Source organism: Mustela putorius, unplaced genomic scaffold, assembly GCF_011764305.1.
Source record: "Mustela putorius furo isolate JIRA1106 unplaced genomic scaffold, ASM1176430v1.1 tig00000196_pilon_pilon_pilon, whole genome shotgun sequence".
Taxonomy (NCBI): Eukaryota; Metazoa; Chordata; class Mammalia; order Carnivora; family Mustelidae; genus Mustela; species Mustela putorius.
In genome coordinates this window covers 985,361-1,011,777 of record NW_025421310.1, presented here as the reverse complement: position 1 = coordinate 1,011,777, position 26,417 = coordinate 985,361, and the positions used below count along the sequence as shown (strand labels likewise).

General features: G+C 50.7%; 2 protein-coding genes across 2 annotated transcripts; both read right to left on the bottom strand.

Annotated features, from left to right (window-relative positions):
• Window positions 1-1,870: 1,870 nt before the first annotated feature.
• SELENOV (basic proline-rich protein) lies at window positions 1,871-15,082 on the bottom strand. Its single transcript, XM_013047736.2, has 4 exons — window positions 15,037-15,082; window positions 3,835-5,401; window positions 2,056-2,080; window positions 1,871-1,924 (listed from the first exon to the last, which is right to left on the bottom strand). The coding sequence occupies exons 1-2, from the start codon at window positions 15,080-15,082 to the stop codon at window positions 4,086-4,088; spliced, it is 1,362 nt and encodes a 453-aa protein (XP_012903190.2). The 3' UTR covers window positions 1,871-1,924; window positions 2,056-2,080; window positions 3,835-4,085.
• Window positions 15,083-15,810: 728 nt separating this feature from the next.
• DLL3 (delta like canonical Notch ligand 3) lies at window positions 15,811-25,768 on the bottom strand. Its single transcript, XM_004776156.3, has 9 exons — window positions 24,229-25,768; window positions 23,815-24,099; window positions 22,936-22,990; window positions 21,656-21,898; window positions 19,914-20,128; window positions 19,456-19,678; window positions 16,706-17,297; window positions 16,386-16,470; window positions 15,811-16,028 (listed from the first exon to the last, which is right to left on the bottom strand). The coding sequence occupies exons 1-9, from the start codon at window positions 24,295-24,297 to the stop codon at window positions 16,023-16,025; spliced, it is 1,773 nt and encodes a 590-aa protein (XP_004776213.2). The 5' UTR covers window positions 24,298-25,768; the 3' UTR covers window positions 15,811-16,022.
• Window positions 25,769-26,417: the final 649 nt, after the last annotated feature.

Genomic DNA, 26,417 nt, shown 5'->3' with positions numbered 1-26,417 from the left:
AACGGGGGAAAAAAAGTCTAGAAAATGCAAACTAATTTATGATAAACAGATCTATGAAAAACAGATCAGAAGGGCACCTGGGTGGCTCAGTCAGTTAAGTGTCTGCCTTTAGCTCAAGTCATGATCCCAGGGTCCTGGGATCGAGCCCCATGTTGGGCTCCCTGCTCAGCGGGGAGCCTGCTTCTCCCTGTCCCTCTTCTCCCCCTCGTTTATGCTCTTCTGTCATCTCTCCCTCTCTCTCAAATAAATAAATAAAATATTTTTTTAAAAAGGGGGGGCAAGCAGATCAGCAGTTGCCTGGGGCAGGGAAGAAAGCACGAGAAATTATAGTCCCCAAGGAAATTTTGGGGGTGACATACATTCATATGTCAAAACTCATTAACTCATATGTTTTAAACATGTACTGTCTCTTATACATCACTTATGCCCCCAAAAGGTGACAACTTTTTGTAAAAAATAGATAAACAGATTAAATGTATTAAATCTGTAGCAGCTTGCAAATGTGTATGTATAGTAAGTGGTTTTAAAAATGCACTACCTGAAGGGGGAAAAAGTCCAGTATGTGGGGCACCTGGCTAGCTCACTCAAAAGAGCATGTAACTTTTTATCTCAGGGTTGTGAATTAGCCCCACACTGATATATAAAGATTATGCACATAAATTTTTTAAATGAATAAAAAATAAAAATCCAGTATCGGTGGCAAAAAATAAATAAAATCCAGTATTGGCGGCAAATAAATTATTGTGCATATGGTTTAATACTTTATACCAATTCCAATACCAGTGGAACTTTCTGCAGTGATGGATTCTATATCCTCTGTGCTGTCCAATCCAGTAGCCACATGTGGCTATAGAGCACTTGAAATGTGGCCAGTGTGACTAATAACTGCAGTTTTTAAGATTAATTATTTCTTTGTCAGAGAGCGCACGCTGGAGACAGCAGGAGCAGGGGGAGCAGGAGAGGGCAAAGCAGCCTCCCCTCTCAGCAGGGAGCCTGACAACTGCCCTAGGACTTGATCTCCTGACCCTGGGATCATGATCTGAGCCAAAGGCAGCTGCTTAACCGACTGAGACACTCAGGTGTTCCAAAAAGTGAGTTTTTATTGTATTTCATTTTAATTAACTTAATTGTAAATTGCAGAGCATCGGCCTGCTATTGGATAGTACAGCTTTACAACTAGGAGCTAAGAAAGTAAAGAAAGAACCTTAAGTTCTTTTGGAAGAAAATTTAACCGACATCCCACTGAGCCCTTCTCTGAGCCTTGTAAATTTATTATGTTAAGTGAGACGTCTTATGGGAGCGTCTCAACAAACCCATTTTACAGAGGATGAAAATGAGGTTCAGAGAAGGGTAGAGCTGACTTGTCCTGATCTAAACAGGGAGGCTGGGCTCAGCTAGGGCTGTGACTAAATCACCTTTGACTCCCAGACAGTGCCCTGCCCCCACCTACCCACCACCCCCGTCCTCAGCCCCACCTCACCTCCCTGACCTCACCTCCAGCTGGTCACCTGCTACCTTTTGCTGATCTCCTCCTCGATAATGCTGAAAATTTTCTGCAGCCCGGCCTCATCCACAAAGCCATCACCTTTCTGGGCACAGAGGAGAAAGAGCACGGACATGTAGGTCTCCCATCCCCAGAGGATCCCAGCACTGCCACCTGCCCGCCCGCCCTGTCTGGGCCCCTTGCCAGAATCACCTTCTTTGAATGGACCAGTTTTCCATCTACAAACACTTCGAACTCCCCCGTAGCCTGGGCAGCTCTTTCCTCCTGCTGGAGAGGGAAGGTGGGGGTTGGGGGGAAGGTGAGAGCTCCCCTCCAAGCCCCTGGAATCTCCCAGCCCTGACTGCCCCCCTCAGGCAGGCCACTCACAAATTGGAGACGATTTGGAAATTGCTGCTCCAGACTCTTTCTCAGTAGAATGAACTGCAGAGAGGAGTGGGGAGCATAGGGTCACAGGTCTTGGAGGGAGAAGAAACAGGACCTCCTTCTAGACTTCATGTCCTAATCCCCCTTCCCAGGCCCCGCCACCCGCCTACAAAATCAAAACTACTTACCCGAAGGCTATAGCTTCAGAGGCCGCTGGAGAGAGGGCAGAGAGAGATGGAGGGAAGACACTACATCAGTATTTCCTCCAGCCCAGAGGGAGCCTGGGAACAGTCTGATCCTGTCCCTCCGCTGCTTGGAACCCTCCCATAGTGGCAGCTCACCCAGGGCAAAAAACCAGTCCTCTTCATGGTCCACAAGCCCCCACCCACTCTGCCTCATCTCCTCCTCCACTCTCCCCCTGGCCTGCTCTGCTCCAGCCACAGGGACCTTCTCCAATACTCCAGGCATGCCTGCCTCAGGACCTTTGCACCACCTGTTCTCTCTGCAGAGTCCTGGTATCTGCACAGCTCCTTCTCTCCCCTCCTTCAGGTCTTTGCTCATACATCACCTCAAGAAGACCATCCTGACCACCCCAGCTAAAATTGTGACGGCCCCCTTGCCTTCTACCATTAACACTGATCACCTTCTAAGATGCTATATAATTACTGTATGTCGTATTTATTGTTCATTCCCACCCTCCTCTCTACACAAGGATGTGAGTGCCATAAGGACAAAGATTTTTTTTTTAAGAATTAGAGAGCAAGCGAGAGAAAGAGGATGAGCCTGGGGAGCAGCAGAGGGAGAGAGAAACAGACCCCCAGCCCAGCAGGGAGCCTGATGTGGGCTCCATCCCAGGACCCTAGGATTGTGACCTGAACAGAAGGAGATGCTTAAAGAATTGAGCCACCCAGGCACCCCCAACAATCTCGGTCTTATTCACTGCTGTGTCCCTAGTGCCAAGGACAGGGCCTGGCACGAGGTAAGTGCTTAATAAATGAATTAGTGAATTAATGAATCCATGGAGCCAGAGAAAGAGCTGGAAAGGTTAAGGGCAGGAATGCTTGGGATCGAACCCCACATCAAGCTCCTTCCTCAGCAGGGAACCTGCTTCTCCCTCTGCCTGCTTCTCCCCCTGCTTGTGTTCTCTGTCAAATAAAATCTTTTTAAAACCAGGGGGAGAAGGGCAGAGAGAGATGGGGGAGATGAGGAAACATAAGAAAAAGGAGAAACACACTGAGTTGTGGGGAGAGACTACCTTGGCACAGAGAAATGGAGTCGGGGGAAGAGAGGAAGAATGGGGGAGGGAGAGGAAGTGGGGGGGAAGAGTGAGACTGGGGAGAGAAAAGGGGGAGAGAACATTCTCAAGCAGGAGAGGGGGATGGGGATGGAAGGGAGAGACCAGGCCTCAGCCTCGGACGGTCAGGAAGGTCACCGCTGTTACTAGGGCCGCTGACACAGAGACTCAGCTCTGAGACTACCAAAGAGAACAGAGGCCAACTTCCTTCAGCCTTTGTGGCTGGGTTCCTCCTCCCCGACCTTTTACCTAGATCCCTTCCCCACGCCCCAGCTCTTCCCTTAGAGGCCAGTCTTCTCATCTGGGGAAAGGCCATCCCTGACAGTCTGAAATTCCCACACCCCCAGTGCTCCCTGGTGTGCTTTGCATCTGCAAGGCCTAGCTGGGCCTGGGGAGAAAAGCAAGGGGCTTGGGTCAGAGGCATAGGCCCATTCCTTGGGGGGCAGCACACTCCAAAAATGGATAAATGAGTGAGGGGGAAGCTCAGAGCAGGGATGTGAAGCCCCAGATCTCCAGCCCGTATGAGCATGGCAAGTGGAGCCAAGACTGGGACTTGAGACTCCCTCCCTTCCCCCTCCTAGCAAATCCCAAAGCCCCACCGCCCCGCCCCCCCCACCCCCTCCAGCCTTGCCCCACAGGGAGGTAGGCAGGCATGCACCAGGACGACCCTTACCAGTAGATCACTCGAATCAGGATCTTCTTGTCCATCGGGAAGTTCTCGCTGGTGGGGGCTAACGGTCCGGGCCCCAGGATGGGCACGGCTCAGACTCGGGAGTGGAATCTGTCAACTTCGTGGCGGAGGAGTCGGTCCTCGAGGTGGAGCCAAGGGTGAGCCTCAGTAAATCAGAGGCGGATGGAGTGTGGACAAGAATGGACTCTCGGTTGAACCCGAATTCACTGGTGACGGATGGAAAGTGCTTCACACTAGGCGGCCGCGAAAGATCCTTGTCGCGCGACGAAGCGGGTTCCAAAGCGGGTTTCGTGGGCTGATCCAAAGGTGGGGCTGAGTCCGGGAAGGATTGCGACACAGGGACAGCAGTCGTGATCTCGACCCCGACCCGGGATGAAACTGGGGTTGGGGCAGGGACCGGAGGCGGGGTCCAGATTGTAGTAGGTGTCTGTGCCGGAATAGGGGTCTGGACCCCGGTCGGCATCCGCGCCCGAGTTGGGGTCCGGACGGGAGTGGGGTTCCAGACCTGGGTCGGGGTCTGGACGGGAGTCGGGGTTTGGGCCGGGGTCGGCATCTGGACCGGAGTTGGGGGCCAGGCCGGGCTCTGGGCAAAAGTCGGGGACCAGGCCGAAACCTGGGTCTGGGCGGGAGTCGGAGACCAGGCTGAGACCTGGGTCTGGGCAGGGGTCCAGGCCGAAACCTGGATCTGGGCGGAAGCCGGGGTGTGGATGGGAGTCGGGGTCTGGGCCAGGGTTGGGACGGTAGTTGGAGTTTGGGGCGGGGCCTGGGCAGGAGTGGGGGTCCAGGCTGAGGCAGTAGTCTGGGCGGAAGCCGGGGGCCAGGCCGAAGCCTGGGTCTGGGCAGGAGTCGGGATCCAGGCCGAAGCTGGGGTCTGGGCAGTAGTGGGGATCCAGGCTGAGGCTGGGGCCTGGACGGGAATCGGGGTCCGGGCTGGGGTCCGGGCGGGAGTCGGGGTCCAGGCCGAGGCTGAGGTCTGGACAGGAGTTGGGATCCAGGCTGAGGCCCGGGTCTGGGCAGGAGTCGGGGTCCAGCCTGAAGCTGGGGTCTGGGCAGTAGTGGGGATCCAGGCTGAGGCTGGGGTCTGGACGGGAGTCGGGGTCCAGGCCCGGGTCGGGGTTCGGACGGGAGTCGGGGTCCGGGCCCGGATCGGGTTTCGGACGGGAATTGGGGCCCGGATCGGGTTTCGGACAGGAGTCGGGGTCCAGGCCCGGGTCGGGGTTCGGACAGGAGTCGGGGTCCAGACCCGGGTCGGGGTTTGGACAGGAGTCGGGGTCCAGGCCCGGGTGGGGACCGGAGTCGGGGTCCGGGCAGGGGTCAGGATCTGGACAGGATTCGGTGTCCGGGCAGAAGTTGAGGCCCAGGCAGGCGTTGGGGTCCGGACCGGGATCGAGGTCCTGACTGGGATCGAAGCCTGGGCCGAGGTCAAGGGGGTTGGGGCCCTTGCCTGGTTGTTCATGGTGGGGGCAGGGGGGCCCCCCCCCGGGTAACAGGGGGTTGGGGAGGGGCGATTGGGCTCCTGCCCGGTTCTCCTTCCTTGGGCAGGGAAAGCCTCACCCACACCAGGATTCTAACATGGGAGATGACCACAAAGGGGCACTGTGACATCATTTTCCACCCGGTAAGAAGGTTCCATTGCTCTGGGCCAGGGACCAGGTGGGAGGGACCTCTGGATCTCACCTAAAAATTCCCATCCCTAAAGGCCCTGCCACCTCCAAGGTAAGGAACACAGACATTGCTCCAGTGTTCTCCTCACTGTCACTAAACATTCATTCATTCGGTACCTATTTCTTGAGCGCCTGCAGTGTGCACATTCCTATGCTGAGTGATTCCGAGGTCAGCCCTCATCAGGAAAGCCTTGGTCCAGGAATCAGTTTCCCTGTCCAATGGGGAAACATACCAAACAAGGACGGCCCAGGGTGGCCAAGGCTGGAGGGGTCAGAGATGATGGAGGCCCAGAAATCTGCAGGATCTCCAAAGGTGCTGTTAGGGTCTGTAATCAAAGGAGTGAGACTGATACAAAGCGAAGGTCAAGCAAAGATTTATTTTGTGCCAAGCATCGAGAATCAAACTGACCGGTCAGGGCCATCTCTTGCAACAAGGTGACCCCTCCCAGCCTCACAAACTAACTTTTTTTTTTTTTTTTTTTTTTTTTTTTTTTAAAGATTTTATTTATTTATTTGACAGAGAGAAATCACAAGTAGATGGAGAGGCAGAGAGAGAGAGGGAAGCAGGCTCTCCGCTGAGCAGAGAGCCCGATGCGGGACTCGATCCCAGGACTCTGAGATCATGACCTGAGCCGAAGGCAGCGGCTTAACCCACTGAGCCACCCAGGCGCCCACAAACTAACTTTTATAGAGGTAGTTTAGCCAGGCTATACACAGGTGGTCAATGAGATTGCAATACACAGAGAAAACTGCACAGTCATGCTAAGTCTGCCACACACAGAAAAAACTGCTAGGTAACACATGGGTGGCCAATTGAGTTTTAATTTACCCTAGTAGATATATGTGTGCCCCACTGATTGGATGTCTTCACCTGGCCTGACCCACCCTTGTAGCTAGGCTTTGCAAGTAAGTTCCTCTGGGAGGGGCAGGGTCAATCTAAGCTTACTGCATGGGGTCAATCTAAGTTTACTGCATAAACACAAAATGACTCCCTCTGGCCAACCAGGCCCTTACATTACTAGAACCAGCCTGGGGCAGAGCGGGCTCTCTGAATGGGGTAACTGGGTGATCTGGAGAAAAAGCACCATAGTAGCCAAGATAACGGAGTTTACAAGTATATAGTGCAAAGTGCTACCCCTACAAGCACAGTAAGTGACACTGCCGGGATCCACATGGAAACGGCAGGCTCCGGTGTCCTGGCTCTTAACCACTGGTGGCTCATTCACTGCTGAATCCCAGGCTTCTAGAACAGGGCCTGCCTTGTTTGCAGGAGGTGCTTCCTAAATATTTGTCTTTTTATTTTGAAATAATGAGACACTCCTATGTAACACTCATAGGAAACTGAGTAAAACTGATACTGAGCACATCCTGTATCCTTTCCACCCAGCTTTCCCCAGTGACAGCCTCAGCTGTAACGCTAGCATGTTGTCAGCACCAGAACTCTGACATTGGTCTGAGACCATTAGGTCAGGTACACACCTTATTTTGAATCATGAAAGGGTTGGGTTTGGGGGTTTGTTTTTTGTTTTAAGATTTTATTTCTGAGAGAGCAAGCATGAGTGGGGGTGGGGGACAGAGGCAGAGGGTGAGGCAGACTCCCCACTGAGTGGAGCACAATATGGGGCTTGATTCCAGGACCCTGAGATCATGACCCGAGCCCAAGGGTGACACTTAACTGAGATGGATGCCAGGGGCCCCATGGGTGTTTTTGAAAGGGATAAGAGTTAGGAGCACCTGGGCAGCTCTGTCAGTTGAATGGCCAACTCTTGATTTCAGCTTGGGTCATGACCTTGGAGTCCTGGGATGTAGCCCTAGATCAGCCTCCTTGGTGGGGAGTACCCTTAAGATTTCTCCCTCCCGGGACGCCTGGGTGGCTCAGTGGGTTAAGCCGCTGCCTTCGGCTCAGGTCATGATCTCAGGGTCCTGGGATCGAGTCCCGCGTCGGGCTCTCTGCTCGGCAGGGAGCCTGCTTCCTCCTCTCTCTCTCTGCCTGCCTCTCTGCCTACTTGTGATCTCTCTCTGTCAAATAAATAAATAAAATAAAAAATATATATTTAAAAAAAAAAAAAAAAAAAAAAAAGATTTCTCCCTCCCAGGTGCCTGGGTGGCTCAGTGGGTTAAAGCTTCTGCCTTTGGCTCAGGTCATGATCTCAGGGTCCTGGGATCGAGCCCCGCATCGGGCTTTCTGCTCATCAGGGAGCCTGCTTCCTCCTCTCTCTCTGCGTGCCTCTCTGCCTACTTGTGATCTCTATCAAATAAATAAAATCTTAAAAAAAAAACAAAACAAAAGAATTTTCCCTCTCCCTCTGCCCCTCCCACCCACCCACACATGTGCACTCTCACTCTCAAATAAATCTTAAAAAAGGGGGGGAGAAGGTAGAAAGTTATGACCTACTGTACTTTGCAAACACTGAGCCCTTCTCGTGTTAAACCTTTGGCCTGGGTCTCAAAAACTATGAAGATCATGAAAGACCAAATTTTCTGTGTGACGCCTACAGGAAAATATTGAAAATATTGATGCCTACAGGAAATATTGAAAAGGGTCCTCTAAGCAAAGAGAGAGCCTATAAGTAACAGATCAGAAAGGAACAGAGACAATATACAGTAACAGTCACCTTACAGGCAATACAATGGCATTAAATTCATATCATTCAATAGCTACCCTTTGTGTAAATGGGCTAAATGCACCAATCAAAAGACACAGGGTATCAGAATGGATTTAAAAAACAAACAAACAAACAAAAAAAAAAAAAACCAAAAACCAAGACCAATCGATATGCTGTCTACAAGAAACTCATTTCAGACCCAAAGTCACCTCCAGATTTAAAGTGAGGGGGTGGAAAACAATTTACCACACTAATGGACATCAAAAGAAAGCTGAGATAGCAATATTTATATCAGATAAATTAAATTTTTTTTAAAGATTTTATTTATTTGACAGAGATCACAAGTAGGCAGAGAGGCAGGCAGAGAGAGGGGGAAGTGGGCTACCTGCCAAGCAGAGAGCCTGATGCGGGGCTCAATCCCAGGATCCTGAGATCATGACCTGAGCCAAAGGCAGAGGTCCAACCCACTGAGCCACCCAGGCACCCCCAGGTAAATTAAATTTTAAGCCAAAGACTATAATAAGAGATTAGGAAGGACACTATATCATATTTAAAGGTCTGTCCAACAAGAAGATCTAACAATTTTAAATATCTATGCCCCTAACATGGGAGCAGTCAATTATATAAACCAATAACAAAATCAAAGAAATACATTGACAATAATATAATAATAGTAGGGGACTTTAACTCCCCCTCACTGAAATGGACAGATCATCTAAGCAAAAGATCAACAAGGAAATAAAGGCTTTAAATGACACACTGGACTAGATAGACATCACAGATCTATTCAGAACATTCCATCCCAACGCAACAGAATACACATTCTTCTCTAGTGCACATGGAACATTCTCCAGAACAGATCACATCCTGGGTCACAAATCAGGTCTCAACCTGTACCAAAAGACTGGGATCATCCCCTGCATATTTTCAGATCACAATGCTTTGAAACTAGAACTCAATCACAAGAGGAAAGTTGGAAAGAACCCAAATACATGGAGGCTAAAGAGCAACCTACTAAAGAATGAATGGGTCAACCAGGAAATTAAAGAAAAATTGAAAAAAAATTAATGGAAACAAATGAAAATGAAAACACAACTGTTCAAAATCTTTGGGACACTGAGAGAAAAATATATAGTGATACAAGCCTTTCTCAAGAAACAAGAAAAATCTCAAGTACACAACCTAACCCTATATGCAAAGGAGCTGGAGAAAGAACAGCAAAGAAATCCAAAACCAGCAGTAAAAGAGAAATAATAAAGATCAGAGCAGAAATCAATGAAATAGAAACCAAAAGAGCAGTAGAACAAATCAATGAAACTAGGAGCTTGTTCTTTGAAAGAATTAATAAGATTGATAAACCCTGGCCAGACTTATCAAAAAGAAAACACAAAGGACTCAAATTAATAAAATCATGAATGAAAGAGGAGAGATCACAACCAACACCAAAGAAATACGAACAATTATAAGAACATATTTTGAGCAACTATATGCCAGCAAATTTGACAATCTGGAAGAAATGGAGGCATTCCCAGAGACATATAAACTACATAACTGAACCAGGAAGAAACAGAAAACCTGAACAGACCCATAACCAGTAAGGAGATTGAAGCAGTCATCAAAAATCTCCCAACAAGAGCCCAGGGCCAGACAGCTTCCCAGGGGAATTCTACCAAACATTTAAAGAATTAGTACCTATTCTCCTGAAACTGTTCAAAAAAAAAAAAAAAAAAAAAAAAAAAAAAAAAAAGAAAAGAAAAGAAAAGAAAAAAGAAAAAAGAAAGAAAGAAAAGAAAAACTTCCATTCTCAATTTATGAGGCCAGCATTACCTTAATCCCCAAACCAAAGACCCCTTCCAAAAGGAGAATTACAGACCAATATTTTTGATGAACACAGATGCAAAATTCTCACCAAAATATTAGCCAGTAGGATCCAACAGTACATTAAAAGGACTGTTCACCACAACCAAGTGGGATTTATTCCTGGGCTGCAAGTTTGGTTCAACAGCTGCAAACCAATCAATGTGATACAATATATTAATAAAAGAAAGAACAAGAACCATATGTTACTCTCAATAGCTGTTGAAAAAGCATTTGCCAAAGTACAGCAATCTTTATCAAAACTCTTCAAAGTGTAGGGTTAGAGGGTACATACCTCAATATCATCAAAGCCATCTATGAAAAGCCCACAGCAAATACCATTCTCACTGGAGAAAAACAGAGCTTTTCCACTAAGATCAGGAACATGGCAGGGATGTCCACTATCACCACTGCTATTCAAGATAGTACTGGAAGTCCTAGCCTCAGCAATCGGACAACAAAAAGAAATAAAAGGCAACCGAGTTGACAAAGAAGAAGTCAAACTCTCACTCTTTGCAGATGATATGATACTTTATGTGGAAAACCTAAAAGACTCCACCCCAAAACTGCTAGAACTTGTACAGGAATTCAGTAAAGTGCCAGGATATAAAATCAATGCACAGAAATCAGTTGCATTTCTATATACCAATAGCAAGACAGAAGAAAGAAATTAAGGAGTTGATCCCATTTACAACTGCACCCAAAACCATAAGATACCTGAGAATAAATCTAACCAAACAGGCAAAGAATCTATACTCAAAAAACTATAAAGTACTCATGTAATAAATTTAGAAAGACACAAAGAAATGGAAAAATGTCCCATGCTCATGGATTGGAAGAATAAATATTTTGAAAATGTCTGTGCTACCTAAAGCAATCTACACATTTAATGCAATCCCTATCAAAATGCCATCAATCTTTTTCAAAGAAATGGGACAAATAATCCTAAAATTTATATGGAACCAAAAAAGACCCCAAATAGCTAGAGGACGGTCGAAGAAGAAAAATCAAAGTTGGTGACATCACAATTCCAGACTTTGGCTCTATTACAAAGCTGTCATCATCAAGACAGTATGATACTGGCACAAAAACAGACACATAGATCAATGGAACAGAATAGAGAGCCCCAAAATAGACCCTAAACTCTATGGTCAACTAATCTTTGACAAAGCTGGAAAGAATGTCCAAAGGAAAAAAGTCTCTTCAACAAATGGTGTTGGGAAAATTGGACGGCCACATGCAGAAAAATGAAACCGGACAATTTCCTTACACCACAAAAGTAGACTCAAAATGGATGGAATACCTCAGTGTGAGACAGGATTCCATCAAAATCCTTGAGGAGAACACAGGCAGCAACCCCTTTGACCTCAGCTGCAGCAACTTCTTCCTGGAAACATTGATAAAGGCAAGGGAAGCCAGGGCAAAAATGAACTATTGGGACTTCATCAAGATCAAAAGCCTTTTTTTAAAAGATTTTATTTATTTATTTGACACAGAGAGACATGATCACAAGTAGCCAGAGAAGCAGGCAGGGTGCAGGGGAAGCAGGCTCCCCGCTGAGCAGAGAGCCTGATGTGGGGCTCCATCCCAGGACCCTGAGATCATGACCTGAACCAAAGGCAGAGGCTTAACCTGCTGAGCCACCCAGGTGCCCCAAGATCAAAAGCTTTTGCAGAGCAAAGGAAACAGTCAACAAAACTAAAAACTGACAGAATGGGAGAAGATATTCGCAAATGACATATCAGATAAAGGGCTACTATCCAAAATCTATAAAGAATTTATCAAACTCGGGGCACCTGGGTGGCTCAGTGGGTTGAGGCCTCTCGGCTCACGTTGTGGTCCCGGGGTCCAGGGATTGAGCCCCGAGTTGGGCTCTCTGCTCAGCGGGGAGCCTGCTTCCTCCTCTCTCTCTGCCTGCTTCTCTGCCTACTTGTGATCTCTGTCTGTCAAATAAATAAATAAAATCTTAAAAAAAAAAAAAAGAACTTATCAAACTCAACACCCAAAGAACAAATAATCCAATCAAGTAATGGGCAGAACATGAACAGACATTTTGGCAAAGAAGACATCCAGATGACCAACAGACACATGAAAAAGTGCTCCACATCACTGGGCAACAGGGAAATACAAATAAAAACCACAGTGAGATGCCACCCCACACCAGTCAGAATGGCTAAAATTAACAAGTTAGGAAACAACAAATGTGTGCTCGCTTCGGCAGCACATATACTAAAATTGAAACAACAAATGTTGCCGAGAATGCAGAGAAAGGGGAACCCTCCTACACTGTTGGTGGGAATGCAAGCTGGTGCAGCCACTCTGGAAAACAGCATGGAGGTTCCTCAAAAACTTGGAAATAGAGCTACCCCATGACCCAGCAATTGCACTACTGGGTTTTTACCCTAAATATACAAATGTAGGGATCCAAAGGAGCAGGTGCACCCAAATGTTTATAGCAGCAATGTCCACAACAGCCAAACTATGGAAAGAACCTAGATGTCCATCAACAGATGAATGGATAAAGACGACGTTGTGTATATATACTATGGAATACTATGCAGCCATTAAAAGAAATGAAGTCTTGCAATGATGTAGAGGGAGCTAGAGGGTATCATGATAAGCAAAATACGTCAATCAGAGAAAGACAATTATCATATGATCTCTCTGATATGAAGAATTTGAGGCAGGGCCAGGGGCTGTGGGGGGTAGGGATTGTAAAATTGAAACAAGACAGGATTGTTTGGGAGACAAACCATTTTTATTTTTTTTTAAGATTTTATTTATTTATTTGACAGAGAGAAATCACAAGTAGGCAGAGAGGCAGGCAGAGAGAGATAGAGAGGAGGAAGCAGGCTCCCTGCTGAGCAGAGAGCCCGATGCGGGACTCGATCCCAGGACCCTGAGATCATGACCTGAGCCGAAGGCAGCGGCTTAACCACTGAGCCACCCAGGCACCCATTGGGAGACAAACCATAAGAGACTCTTAATCTCAGAAAAAACTGAGGGTTGCTGGGGTTGTGGGGGAGGGATTGGATGGCTGGGTTATGGACACTGGGGAGGGTATGTGATATGGTGAGTGCTGTGAAGTGTGTAAACCTGATGATTCACAGACCTCTACCCTTGAAGCAAATAATACATTATATGTTAATTTTTTTAAAAAATTTTTAAAATGGAGGGGGGGGGGTCTTGGTTCACCTATTATTGATTCTCCTGGTTTTCACCAAATTTTTAGTTTTTATTTTTTTTATTAATTTGCTATGTGCCCTCCGGATCATCCCCGGAAGCTTCAAATGGTCTGTCATTTTGGTTTTTTGTTTTTTTTTTTTTTTTTTTTTTTTTTTTAAAGGAGAGAGTCTTTTTTTTTTTTTTTTTAATTTTATTTATTTATTTGACAGAGAGAGATCACAAATAGGCAGAGAGGCAGAGCAGAGAGAGAGAGAGGAGGAAGCAGACTCCCTGCTGAGCAGAGAGCCTGATGCGGGACTCAATCCCAGGACCCTGAGATCATGACCTGAGCCGAAGGCAGCGGCTTAACCCACTGAGCCACCCAGGTGCCCCTCATTTTGGTTTTTTGTTTTAAAATTTTACTTATTTATTTGACAGAGAGCGAACACAAGCAGGGGGAGCAGCAGGCAAAGGCAGAGGTAGAAGCAGGCTCCCCACTGAGCAAGGGGCCCAATGCAGTGCTCAACCCCAGGATCATGACCTGAGCCAAAGGCAGAGGCTCAGCTCATTGAGCCACCCAGGCGCCCCTGTCATTTTGTTCCCCAGTGAGCAGGGAGCCTGAGGCGGACTCAATCCCAAGACCCTGAGACATGACCTACGCTAAAGGCAGACACTTAACCAACTGAGCCACCCAGGCATCCCTTGTTTCTATAATTTTCACCTTTTTGCCAGCAGGGAGGTCTGCCAAGCTCCTCATTTGGTCAGGTCACTGTAGTAATAACTCCATACAGTCCATTTTAAAAACACAAACGGTAGCACCCTATCTGTTCTTCTGCACCTTATATTTTCCCCCCTTGGGCAAAATCTATCAAAGATTTCAGTTGAGCACATCTGTATCTCATCATTTGAACACTGGTGTAATAGTTTTCTTATAAATGGCCCCTAATCAATGTAGCCAGTCCTCCCTCATCAGACATTTAGATCGTTGACAGCCTGTGGCTATTACCAACAATTACTCAACTACAGACACCTACAGTCACCAAAGTCTACGTGTAGGGTAAATTCCCAGATACAAAACCATCCGGTTAAAGGGAATGTGAATTTTTTTACTTTGGAAGTTATACTAAATGAGTCTTCTGATGTTTTATTTTGTGTGAGACCATAAAAACATCAGGGTATTGCAGGCGGCCAACACAGCTGCATTTTGGCTTTTAGAAACAAAGAAGCAGGAGTGCCTGGGTGGCTCAGTGGGGTTAAAGCCTCTGCCTTCGGCTCAGGTCATGATCCCAGGGTCCTGGGTTGAGTCCCATATCTGGCTCTCTGCTCAGCAGGGAGCCTGCTTTCCCCTCTCTCTCTGCCTGCCTTTCTGCCTACTTGTGATCTCTGTCAAATAAACAAATAAAATCTTTAGAAAAAAAGGGGGGGGGGTGAGCACAACCCAGGTCCACAAAAATCCGACAAGCTCTTTAGCAAGCTTTCTAGCAGGAAGGCATCCTGCAGGATGACTGCATCCCAAACCCCCCAGTCACTCCCTATCTTTGCAGCAGTTACTTCAAACTCCCTGAGCCTCAACTTTCTCTTCTGTAAAATGGATCCTTTCCACTCTTATTGACTGGTTCCATGGGGTTAAAAAAAAAGCACAGGCTTGTGGCACCCTGCTGGCTCAGTCGGTACAATGTTAAACTCTTGATCTCGAGGTTGTGAGTTTGAGCCCCAAAGCAGAGATTACTTAAAATCTTATTAAAAAAATAAAATATTAACAAAAAACAAAACAAAACAAAACAAAAAAACCCTACAGGCTCAAAATGGCATCACTTAGGCTAAGTCATCAAACTGGGGCTTAATACCTAACCTAACTGCAGTTTCAATTTAGCGGGAAAATTAAGTCTCACCAGGCCAGTCAGGAATTCTCTGATCTGCACCAATAATCTGTAACATGGACCCTCTCCACCCCCAAAAGGAAAATAAGGTAATTCCCCAATGACTCCCTGCCCTTCCCCTACTAGGAGGTGCCCTTGCCTCGAACAATGCTTTCTTTTCTTTTGCTAACTTTCTTGCCCCGCTCTCCTTCCTATAAAAATCTTCCTTTTTGGTCACCTCCTCAGAGCTCCCCTACTCCGCGGACAAGACGCTCAACAATTCATGAATCACTTATAAAACTCTTCAAACTTACTGTGCTTTTCTTCTGGAACAGTTGGTTTCCCGGCCCGATAAGGTACTGACGTCTAGTAAGTAAGAAACCCAGATATGGGGTAAACAGGGCCGCTGCTTTACCCACACCCCCCATTTGCTCTGGAAAGCCTGACTGACCTTCCCACCGCGCGCTAAACAAATTGCCAAGATTGGCCAATCAGAATAAGCCATTCTGCCTGGGCCCCGCCCTGCAAGGCCATGTGACAAGCCGGAGCCAGTGAAAGCCCGGTTTACAAATGAAGCCATTCCCAGACACAGCTGAGTGAAAAGATACTGAAGGCACCGGGTCCCTGAATCCAGCCCCGCTGAAACTACACCTACCACAAGATGTTTCATTTTTATGAATAAACTCTCCTTATTTAAGCCACTTTGAGTTGCTTCTGATCCCTCCAGGAGAGTCCTGCTACTTCTCTCAGGAGATAGTAGCTCTCCCCTCCGTCCCAATACTAAGTACAAAGCACTTAGGCAATGAGTCAAAGCTGATCAAAATAAGAGCCTTTATAGAAGTCTCTAGAGAGGAGAGGGAAAATTGGATTTAAATAAGCATTATATACAACTCCCAAAGGTAAAATTCTCCCACACATGCCGTCCAGCTCCAAAGTGTCTCAGGCAGAGATTGGGCACCACCAAGTAAGTACAAAAATATCCAGGTTCTGTCTCCAGGCGCTGATGGAGAAGGGGCAGGTCAGGCCTAGAAATGAAAAGAGTAGGAGGCATTAGACAGGGCTGCCCTCGCTTCCTCTCCCTCTCCCCAGTGAGTGGAAAACAGGGAAGCTCTGCTGGGGCTGCCCACAGTGACCTCTTGAGGGCCGTATGGTCTGGCAAATAGCTCCAAACGACAGCAAGAGGGCTGCAATACAGAACTAATAAAAGCCGTAAGTGAAATGTGGCTTAAGGACCTCCCAGAGACCCTACGCTCATTTTACAGATAGAGTAAAAGAGGGCTACAGAAAAAAAAAAAAAAAAATAGAGGGCTACAGGAAATGCAGGGGCTGCCTCCGCCCAGCATGCCCAATGTGTGGGGAGCAGGTAGAGGGGTGGTAACTACCTCCCGGGCATAGACGGAAGGAGCCGATATGACGTAAATCGCATGAGAGTCTCCATCTTCAGGGTGATTCCAATCCGCTGGCTGGCTGTGGGAGGAAAAGAAGATCAGATCCCTCTAATTCTCTGATCTTGTTTTCCCCACCCACCATGGAGAGACCGCAAAGCCAACTAGGGGAGCTGTCAACGACCCAATCAGAAAAGGCGGGGAGCAGGTAAGAGGAAGGGACCAATCAGTAAGGTCTATCAGGGAATCGGGTCAATTGCACTATGGAGATTGACGAAAGCAGCCAGGAGAGAAGCCAGACGCCTGGGGCCCCTCACCTTGGCCCATCCTCCGAACCCTCCTGCGTTCTTCTGTTGTTGAGTGCATCTGGGAGCGCGTGCACCGATGGCTCCGGGGTTCCCGCCAGCAAGCGAGACCCAGTATCCTGGCCGGGGCCTCGGCGCCGCACGTGGACCAGCAAGAGCGCCGCGCCGGCCAAGCCCGCGGCCACCAGCAGTCCCAAAGCCGGAGGCAAAAGAAAGCGCTGCGGGTCCCCCTGTTTCAGGCCCGGCAGCTCTGCGGGCAATACCCGTGCGCCATCGTCCGCGCCGTCGGGGTGAACCGGGAACTCGCAGCGCGCGCCCATGTAGCCGGGGGCGCAGGCGCAGACGAGGCCAGAGAAGTGGGCGTAGCAACGGCCGCCGTGGGCGCAGGGGCGCGCGGCGCACGGGTCGGCGCGTTCGCGGCAGTCACGGCCGTCGAAGCCCAGAGCGCAGGAGCAGCGGCGCGCGCCGCCGCCCTCTAGGCACGTGCCGCCGTTGGCGCAGGCGCGGCCGGAGCAGTCGTCCAGGTCGTGCTCGCAGCGCGGCCCCGCGAAGCCCGCGCGGCAGCGGCAGCGCAGGGCGTGGCCCAGGTCCAGGCAGAGCCCGCCTGTGGGGAAAGGGTGTCAGGGGCGCGGCCTCGACGGGGATCCCCAAGCCTGTCCGTGCGTCCACTCCTCTGCGCTGTAATCCTGCCCACCTTCTGCGTCCCCGCTGTCTTTGTCCAACTCTTAGGGCCAGCCTCTGGGAGTTGGCCTGGAAAACAGGCCTTCTTCCTCTCCTCCCCAGTGAAGTCTTGGTTTGAGTCAGTCCACCTCCTGGGCGCTCTGTATGGCCGTTTTTCTCTCGGCTTCAGCCATACTCCAATAGTTAGCAGTCCCAAACATGTTCGAACCAGCTGGCCTTTGCCCAGGGCTTCTGCCTGGGATACCCTTTATCTTTTCCCTTCCTCCTTTACTCCCATTCTTTTCACCTTATCTCTCCCTGAGCTCCCTGGTATCTGCTCAGATGTCCCTTCCTCCAGGAAGCCTTCCCTGACTCTCCATGACAACCCTGGGCTCCCCTATCACAACCCTGACAACTTCAGGCTCCAAGCACAACTGTGTCTTCCCCCACCCCGAGATGGTACCCTCATGAGGGCGGGGCCCTGAGCTGTGCTAGTCACTGCTGTGTCCCTAGTACCACTCAACCCAGAGTGAACACTCTGTTTTGGAGAGAATTAGTATTATGAGAATGCATGGGGCGCCTGGGTGGCTTAGTCGGTTAAGTGGCTGCCTTCAGCTCAGGTCATAATCCCAAGGTCCTGGGATCGAGCCCCGAATGGGGCTCCCTGCTCAGCGGAGAGCCTGCTTCTCCCTCTCCCTCTTCCCCCTAGTGCTTGCTCTCTCTCTAGTAGTCTGTGTCTCTCAAATAAATGAAATCTAAAAAGAATGCACTGAGCCCTTTACTCATAATCTTATGTAACTTTGTAACACCGTTATCAGATCAGATCTCTCCACTGCTCATTCCTGTGGCTCCATCTCCCTCAGGGTAAAACCAAAATCCTCCTCATGGCCCAGGAAGGCCTACATGATCTGTCTGGATCACCTCCCTCCCCTCATCTCGCACCACTCTCCCTGCACTCACTCTGCTCGATCCACACCTGCTTCCCTGTGATCCTCAAAAGGTCAGGCACGTTCTGACCTCAGGGTCTTTGCACTTGCTATTCCTGCTTCCTGGAACATAACTCTTCCCCCTAGAACCCACATGGCTCCCTCCTTCTCTACCCTTCAGCAAGGTTTTGCCTAACCACTTTTGCTAAAATGTCAACCCTCCACCCCATACACACTCCCCATCCCCTTCTGGCTTTATTTTTCTTCTTAGGTTTTTTTTTTTTTTTTTAATATCTTGTGTATTTATTTATTCGAGAGTGAGTATGAGTGTGAGCAGGGGGAGGAGCAAAGGGAGAGGGACAAGCAGACCCCACACTCAGCACAGGCTTCACACAGGCTCTGTCTCATGACCCTAAGATCGTGATCTGAGCCAAAGCCAAGAGTCCTGTGCTTGACCTACTGAGCCACCCAGTGACTGTTTTCTTCTTAGTTTTTATCACCATCTAACTTCCTATATAATTTACTTACTTGTTAATTGGCTGTTCTGTCAGCTCTAGGAGGGCAGGGTTTTTTTTGTTTTGTTTTGGGTTTTTTTGTTTGTTTGTTTTATTTCATTCCCTGCTGTAACCGTAGTGCCTAGAACAGGACCTGGAACACTGCCGATACTCAATTATATGTGTTTTTAAGTAATATCTACACCCACCATGGCTTCAATGTACAGCTTCGAGATCAAGAGTCTCACAATCTACCTACTGAGCCAGCCAGTCTCCCCTTACTCAAATATTTTGGTATGGGAATACCACCTTGCCCAGAACAAGCAGGCTGGACAGGACTGCCCGGGTGGCTCAGTTAGCGTCCTTTGGCTCAGGTCAGGATCCCAGGGTCCTGGAACTGGGTCTCACATCCGGCTCCCCGCTCAGTGGGGAATCTGCTTCTCCCTCTCTTTCTGCCTCTCCCCCTGCCTCTGCTTGTGCGCGCTCCCTCTTAAATAAATAAATAAAATCTTTAAAAAAATAAATAAAAATAAAACAGATTGGGGGTGGGGGAGGCTCACTTCCCCAGACCAGAGGGTAGAGAAAGCTCAGCCAAGATTCCCACCCAGGGCTGTCTGAGCCAAGCCCCGCTGCTGCCCACTGACCACGCAGGGCCCCTCCCTGCCTGGCCTCCCCACCTCACCGTTCCGGCACGGCTTCAGGCTGCAGCGATCCACTCTCTTCTCACAGTTGGAGCCTTGGAACCCGGGCGGGCAGTGGCAGATGTAGGCAGAGTCAGGGTCTGCGCCTCCCACACACAAGCCGCCATTGAAGCAGGGTCCATCCGCACATGTCACCCCGCTCACCTCACACCGCAGTCCGTAGAACCCTCGGGGACAGGCACATTCGAAGGATCCTGGGGTCTCCTGCGCAGAGGCAAGAGGACTTCAGAACGGGTCTCTCGGGAGCAAAATCCCAATCCCCTCCTGTCTTAACCAAGGAGGGCTGCTCCTTGCCGGGTCCTACCTCCCAGTATTCAGGGGCCCTCCCCTGACAGCTCCCCGCCCACCCCCAGCCCTCCCCAGGCTGTGATCTCAAGGAGCCGCAGATAGGGGGCGCTTGGAACTCCCGGAGGATGAGGAGGGAGGGGCTGATACTGACGCTACAGCTGCCCCCGTTGGCGCACGGGTTCCCGTCACAGGGCGCAGGCCTGGGTACAAGGCATCCAGGGGTGGCAGGAGACGGGCCCCTGGGAGTGAGGCAGCTGCTGGAGACCGGGATGGTGCAGAGGGGCCCAGTCCAGCCCTCCAGGCATCGACATTCGTTGGGCTGCTCGCAGAAGCCGTGGTCTGGACTGCAGCCCTGGCGACACGCCGCTATGGGGGAAGGAGAGGCAGAGGAAAGAGTAACGTTGATGAGGGCCGGGTCAGGAAGGCAGGAATCAGAGAAGTTTCTGAGGGCTTTCTGTGCACCACCTTCTCATCCTCGTGACAGACAACCCTCTGGGCTAGCGGGTATTGTGATCCCCATTTTCCAGACAAGGGCACTGAGGCCCCGAGAGACACATAAGAAGTGGCAGACGGAGGATGTTAACCCAGGCCATTGAGCTCCCGACTCTTGTGCTCTTAGAAGGAGAATGGAGGGGTGCCTGGGTGGCTCAGTCATTAGGCGTTGGCTAGAGTCATGATCCCAGCATCCTGGGATCGAGCCCTGCATGGGGCTCCCTGCTCGGCGGGAAGCCTGCTTTCCCCTCTCCCTCTCCCCCAGCTTGTGTTCCCTCTGTAGCTGTCTCCCTCTGTCAAAAAAATAAATAAATAAAATCTTAAAAAAAAAAAAAAAAACACTCTCTCTGCCAGCCTCTCTGCCGATTTATGATCTCTGTCAAATAAATAAATAAAATATTTTAAAAGGGGAGGGCGCCTGGGTGGCTCAGTGGGTTAAAGCCTCTTCCTTCGGCTCAGGTCATGATCCCAGGGTCCTAGGATCAAGCCCTGTATTGGGCTCTCTGCTCGGCAGGAAGCCTGCCTCTCCGCCTATTTGTGATCTCTGTCAAATAAATAAATAAAATCTTAAAATTAAAAAAAAAAAAAAAAAAAAAAAAAGAAGGAGAATGGAGTGGGGCCTGCAGGGTCAGAACCTGGAGAGATAAGAATGGTCCCCTGGGGCTGGGGAGGGGCCCCTGGACTTTCAAGCGAAATGGGAGGGTCTTCAATTAGGGCAGGTCTGGGAGAATCTGGGTAAGCCTGAGAGTCCTAAGGGCTTCACTGGGATTCAGAAGTTAGGGGAGGAGTCTGAGGGTCCCCATAATGGAGGTCAGGGATCCAAGCTTTAGAAAGCAATGATATCTGGCCTCTGCAGCTGCGGGGAGGGAGCATAAAGTATCCCTTGGTGACCGGGTTGTGGGAAACTGCAAGGAGTTTCCAAAGCTCCTGGGTGGGGGTAGGAAGGGCCCCAGCATTGGAAGAGCTGAGTGTCCTAGCATCTGGAAAGTGATGTGCGCATGCGTTCGAGGAGGAAGCAGGTGGGTAGTGCTTACATGGGAAATGGGTGTGGGGCTCCTATTCGGGAAGAAAAAAGTGCTAGGAAGAGGGGAGGGGGTTGGAGTGCCCAGGCAGGACTGGAGAGAAGTCCAGGGTCCTCAGTTTCCCCGAGGGTGGTAGATGGATCACGGGAGGGGGCTGAGGACCACGAGGGGGCCTGGAGTGGGGCCTGGGATACTTGGCCAACAGTCAACAACATTCCCTAGTTTCCTGGAGAGGGGTGTGTCTGCCGCACCACGGCAGAGCTCTCGAGCCCCCGGTTCCCTGAGGAGGGTAACCGGCTTGTAAAAGGAACCTTGGGGCCGTGAGTGCAGCTAAGGAAGGAAGTGCCGGGGACGGAGTGGGGTGGAACGCAGGACTCACGCGTGGCCTCACACTCGTCCTCGACCGGCGTGCAGGGGCGCAGTCCCGAACCGCACCGCGAGGGGGCGCTGCGCGAACGGCAGAGGCGCGCGCATGCGGTCCCAACGGCTGGCGGCTCGCAGCGCGCGCGGTAGGAGAAGCGCAGCTCCCAGGCGCCTGCGCGCTGCACGTCCCGGGCCCACGGGCCCCCGGCCGCCAGGCGGCGCCGACCCGCCACGCGTGCCAGCAGGCTCCAGGCTGGCCCTGCGGGGAGAAGGGAGCGAGGTGCTGGGGCGGGACGGGCCGCAAACGGACTCTGTCTGGCGAGACAGATGGAGCTTGCACTCTCCCTGCGGCTCTTAGCGAGGCCAAAACACCCCTTTTCCGAGCACTGAGAATGGCTGCAAACTCCCATAATGATGTAGTCATCCCATTAATACCCTAGGACCATTGCGATGACAACGGTCCTCCCAAAGAACCCGAAACACCCCCATATCTTGCCCAGGAATCTTTGCATATCAGTAAGGAGACCTCTAACATCCTGTGACATCTGATATATCTATATGGCCAAGGTGCAACATGGGTCTTTTGAACTGAGGTCATGACACCCCGAAACTGTGCCTCAGAATCTTCCTAGATCGAAATGGTGACAGATACCCCAATTACTAGACCGTAAATTGCCCTCATTGCCTGAAGCCTTGGGATACAGAGAGAGAGTGGCATTTTCTCCCCCAAGAAAGCTGTCACAACGCCCCCATATTGCCACAGGAGCTTTCTATATCTAAATGCTGACAGAACCCCCCAGACACACACACTGTAGACCTTACATGGCTCCAAAATCCCCTCAAATTAAGAATAAAATCACCCCATCTCCCTCCCTGAAACCTTTGCTCAACCTGCGACATCCCATAGGGCTCCTGGGACCTCTGTAGGGACACCATGACTGAGCTTAGCCAGGTTTATCAAAATCCCACAGTGACGGTGCATTACTGTGCCATCCTGTATCCTCCTGCTCTGGGGGCTTTTATTCCAAGATGCTAAGAGTGCCCTCTGCCTGGTATCAGCCCCTGGAGACTCCCGGGTCCAGGACCAGGACAATTCTACACCGACCTGCCAAGAGCCCTGGGACTACTGCCACCCAGCCCCCGCACTCAGAGCTGGGAGGACAGCACAGGCTGTTGATCCTGGGAATGCCCCACCCTACAGACAGTCCCATGTCACTCTCCTGGATCATACACGGGGCTCCAGCTCCCTGGAGTCCCCACACTGTGCACTGTAGTCTGATGACTGAAGACACTCACCTCCAATCTCTTCTAACTCCTCTCTCCAGGTTTCGATGATGAGAGAGAAGGTGCCCTGGTTGGGAGGAGAAAGGAGAGGAAAGAATGAAGACAGTGGAAGGCCAGATTTTTGGGGTGGTGATCCTTCCAGGGACCAGGCAGACAAGGGACAATTCCCAGAGGGGCTGGCCCAGGGAAGGAATGACAGTTTGGGCTTCCTTTATGGAGCACTTCCTGTGAGTAAACGTTAGACTGGAGATAGATGGTTGAACCCCTCAAGAGGGACCCTTGTGAGGTACCATGATGATCCCATTTTACAAATGGGGAGACTGAGGCTAGAACAGGGAAAGCCACCTTGCCCAGAAGGACAGGGGTCTAGACTTCAAGTACCGGTCCGTTCACCTGCCCACTTTTGGGGTTGTAGGCTAGGAGATAGGATTTTGGAGGTAAAAGTCATGAATACGGGCCCCAACTGGAAGATAGGAGAAGGGATAAGGTGAGAGGAGACGGGTTTCGAAAACAAGGTGGAGGAAGGTCCCCAAGTGCAGGGAGATCTGAAGATAAAGATAAGGATTCCAGTGTTTAGGAATCCCCAAGGAGCAGAGGTAGCGTCCTGTGAATTTAGGATTTACAGAGGGTGAGATTGAGGTTCTGGGAATTTGGGGTCCCAAGCATGCAGGGTGGGTATCAGAACATCTGGGATCCCCAAAGGGGAAGTGGGACTCATAAATTTGGGGTGCCCTGTGGGAAGTCCATATAATAGAATGCGGGATTCTAGGTTATAGTTACTTGTCTGGGAATTTGGGGTCCCCAGAGGGACCCCCAGAGGGCAATGCTGGGGGCTTGGAGGGCAGAAGGCCATAGAAGTTTGGGTAGGGCCTCCAAGCACCGGGTTCTCACCGGCCAGGCTTCCCGGAAGGGAACGCGCATGAAGCCGTCGGGCAGCGGCAGGTCAGGCGCCAGCGCTTCGGGCTGCTGTTGGGTGTAGACCGGTCCTCGCGCAGTCAGCGCCGCGCCCAGGGCGCACGGAGACTCGGCGGCCTCCTCGGAGACCCCTGGCTTCAGGCAGACCCTAAAGAAGAGGCGACACGGGCCCTGCGCAGTGCAGGGGGACCGCGGGGCACCCGGTCCTGGTCCCGGCCCGAAAGAGTGGATCTGCAGCTCGAAGACGCCTGCAGGCCGTGCCTGGGGCCGGAAAGGGGCACAGCGTGAGGAGGTGTGGGAGCCCAGGCGTTCTCCCCGCCCCGCACCTCCTCTCCAAGACCTCTTGGGTCGCACCCCTTCCCATTTCTCCCTCTCCACTCCCGCTCTGACCTGGGGAAGGAAAATAAGCGCCAGGATCACTGTCCGGGGCAAGAGCTGGGGCATCTGCGGGCTGACCATGGCCTTTCGGGGGGGTGCTGGAAGCAGCAGCTGCGGGCTCCCGAGCCTTATATGTGAGGGGACGGCCCCGCCCCTTCAGGCAGCCGCCGGGCTCCGGGAGACCCTAGGGGAGGAGGTCGCAGGAGAAGGGGAGCTTGCCGGAGCAACCGTGGATTGCGGTATGGGCACCGGCTATGCAGTGAGTGTGCCATCCTGCGTGTGCTTTGGGCCTGACTCCGCGTGTGACTCAGGGTGGGGTGGGGTTAGGGGCTTAAGACAGTGTATTAGGCTATACGGGGTTTTAAGATTCTGTGCGTGCATGCGGTGTGAGCAAGAGCTGCTGGCAGGAGGCTGTACGTGACTCTGTGATTGTGTGCCTGGCTGAGACCGCGTGCCTCCACGTGTGCCTAAAAGTGTATACAGTTAGGACTATTTGTTAGGTTGTACGTAATTCTAAGATTCTGTGGTTGTGTGTGTGTGTATGCGTGTGCACCAGCATGGGAGAATAGAGATGTACGTGACTTCATGATTGTCTGACTTTTGGGGACTGTGTGGCTGTTGTGGATGCTTCTCTGGGCCTGTGTAAGAATGAAGGTGAGATCCTGGACCACTGTGTGGAGTCACGTGAGCCTCTAACTTTGAGGTCTGTGCAGGTACCTCTAGGTGGCTGTGCGTGTGTGGTAGGGTCTGTGTCAGCTGTGAATAACCAAGCGTCCACGTGTGAACGAGATTAGGTGTCGGGAAGCCCAAGGGCGTAGCCATGTGTGCGGGCGATGAAGATCCCGGGTTCTTTGTGGACCTGTGTGTATGTGTGTACATGCTTGGTGTGTGCGCTGCCCTCCCGAAGACAAAGCCACCCTTCCAAACCCCGCATCACGGATGCACCAGACGCCGGGTGGGGAGCCCCCGCCTGCGAGGCGGCTCCAGCTGTATGTAAATGCCGCCATCTGCCGGACGCCCGCGCCCCTCCCCCTTTGGGCCGCAGCTGGGCCGCCCATTTGGCCTCCGGAAGGTGTGAGGAGCAAATGGGCAGGAAATTCCGTCTTCACAGATCAGCCACCCCCCGCCCCGCTCCCTCACAATGCGGGGACCAGGCACCCCCAGGGCCCTCCAGAAGCCCCAAAGTATTCCCGGGGCCACGCCAAGGAAAGCAATGAGAGCAGGTGCTCCAGCCTCCAGTCCCAAACTCTCTGTGCCAGGTGCTGAGTAAAGCCCTTAGGTGATGCCAACCCCTTTTCCTAACCCCACAAAGAAAACATTTTAATACTTAGAGCCTAATACTTATGGGGGAAATACAACTTCGATTTACAAACTTATTTTTCTTTTGGAGAAGACAGGATGATCATGAAAGTGCAGCCCAGCAGAACCCAGCACACACAAGCGCTTGGCAATTTTTAATCAAGGAGCGAGTTCAGTTAGAGACTTTCCCTCTTAGGGGCACCCGGTTGGCTCCAGCAGTGGAGCTGGCAGCTCTAGATCTTGGGGTTGTGAGTTCAAGCCCCACACTGGGTGTAGAGATTACTTAAAAATACAATCTTTCCTTTTTTTTTTTTAAAGATTGATATATTTATTTTAGAGCTCCAGCGAGTGCGGGGAGAGGCAGAGGGAGCAGCAGACTCCCCACTGAGCTCGGAGCCTGGTATTGTGACCCCAGGCCAAATCAGGTCCCTCACTCAACCAAGCCACCCAGGCACCCCAAAAGTAAAATCTTTTAAAAAAAAGTTTCCTCTTAATCCTGAGGAGTGGAGTCATGGAAAGCTTTTGAGTAGGGGAAGGCCATGGTCACAGCACAGACAGCCCAGGCTCCTTCACACAGGTCTTCCCTCTACTTGCGTCCTCTATACTCCCTCCTCTATTGAATTCCCTTCTCAGCAGATTCCCCCTCCTGCAGGCACTTCCCTAACATTCACTAAGGTGGCCAGGCACCTCCTCTGAGTCCCACAGCCCCGATTCTTCTCTCCAGTCAAGACCATTCTGGCCCATGGGATCTAAGCATAAATCTGACCCTGTCCCTCTCCTCCATAGCTCCGCAGTGCCTTCAGAATACACTCCAAGGGCCGCCCCAGTTGGTTAAGTGTCTTGATTTCAAGGTCTTGATCTCAGGTTGAGTTCAAGCCCCACAATGGGTTCCACACGGGGAA

Coding starts and splice junctions, on each gene's coding strand:
- SELENOV (XM_013047736.2), bottom strand. CDS start 15,082: ATGTTACAGATTATTGGTGCAGATCAGAGAATTCCTGACTGGCCTG. Junction 5,402..15,036: donor GAGAATTCCTGACTGGCCTG/GTGAGACTTAAT, acceptor GGTGTGGGTGAG/GCTTTCCCTGCCCAAGGAAG.
- DLL3 (XM_004776156.3), bottom strand. CDS start 24,297: ATGGTCAGCCCGCAGATGCCCCAGCTCTTGCCCCGGACAGTGATCCTG. Junction 22,991..23,814: donor CCTTCCGGGAAGCCTGGCCG/GTGAGAACCCGG, acceptor CCTCCCAACCAG/GGCACCTTCTCTCTCATCAT. Junction 17,298..19,455: donor CCTGAAGCCGTGCCGGAACG/GTGAGGTGGGGA, acceptor CTTTCCCCACAG/GCGGGCTCTGCCTGGACCTG.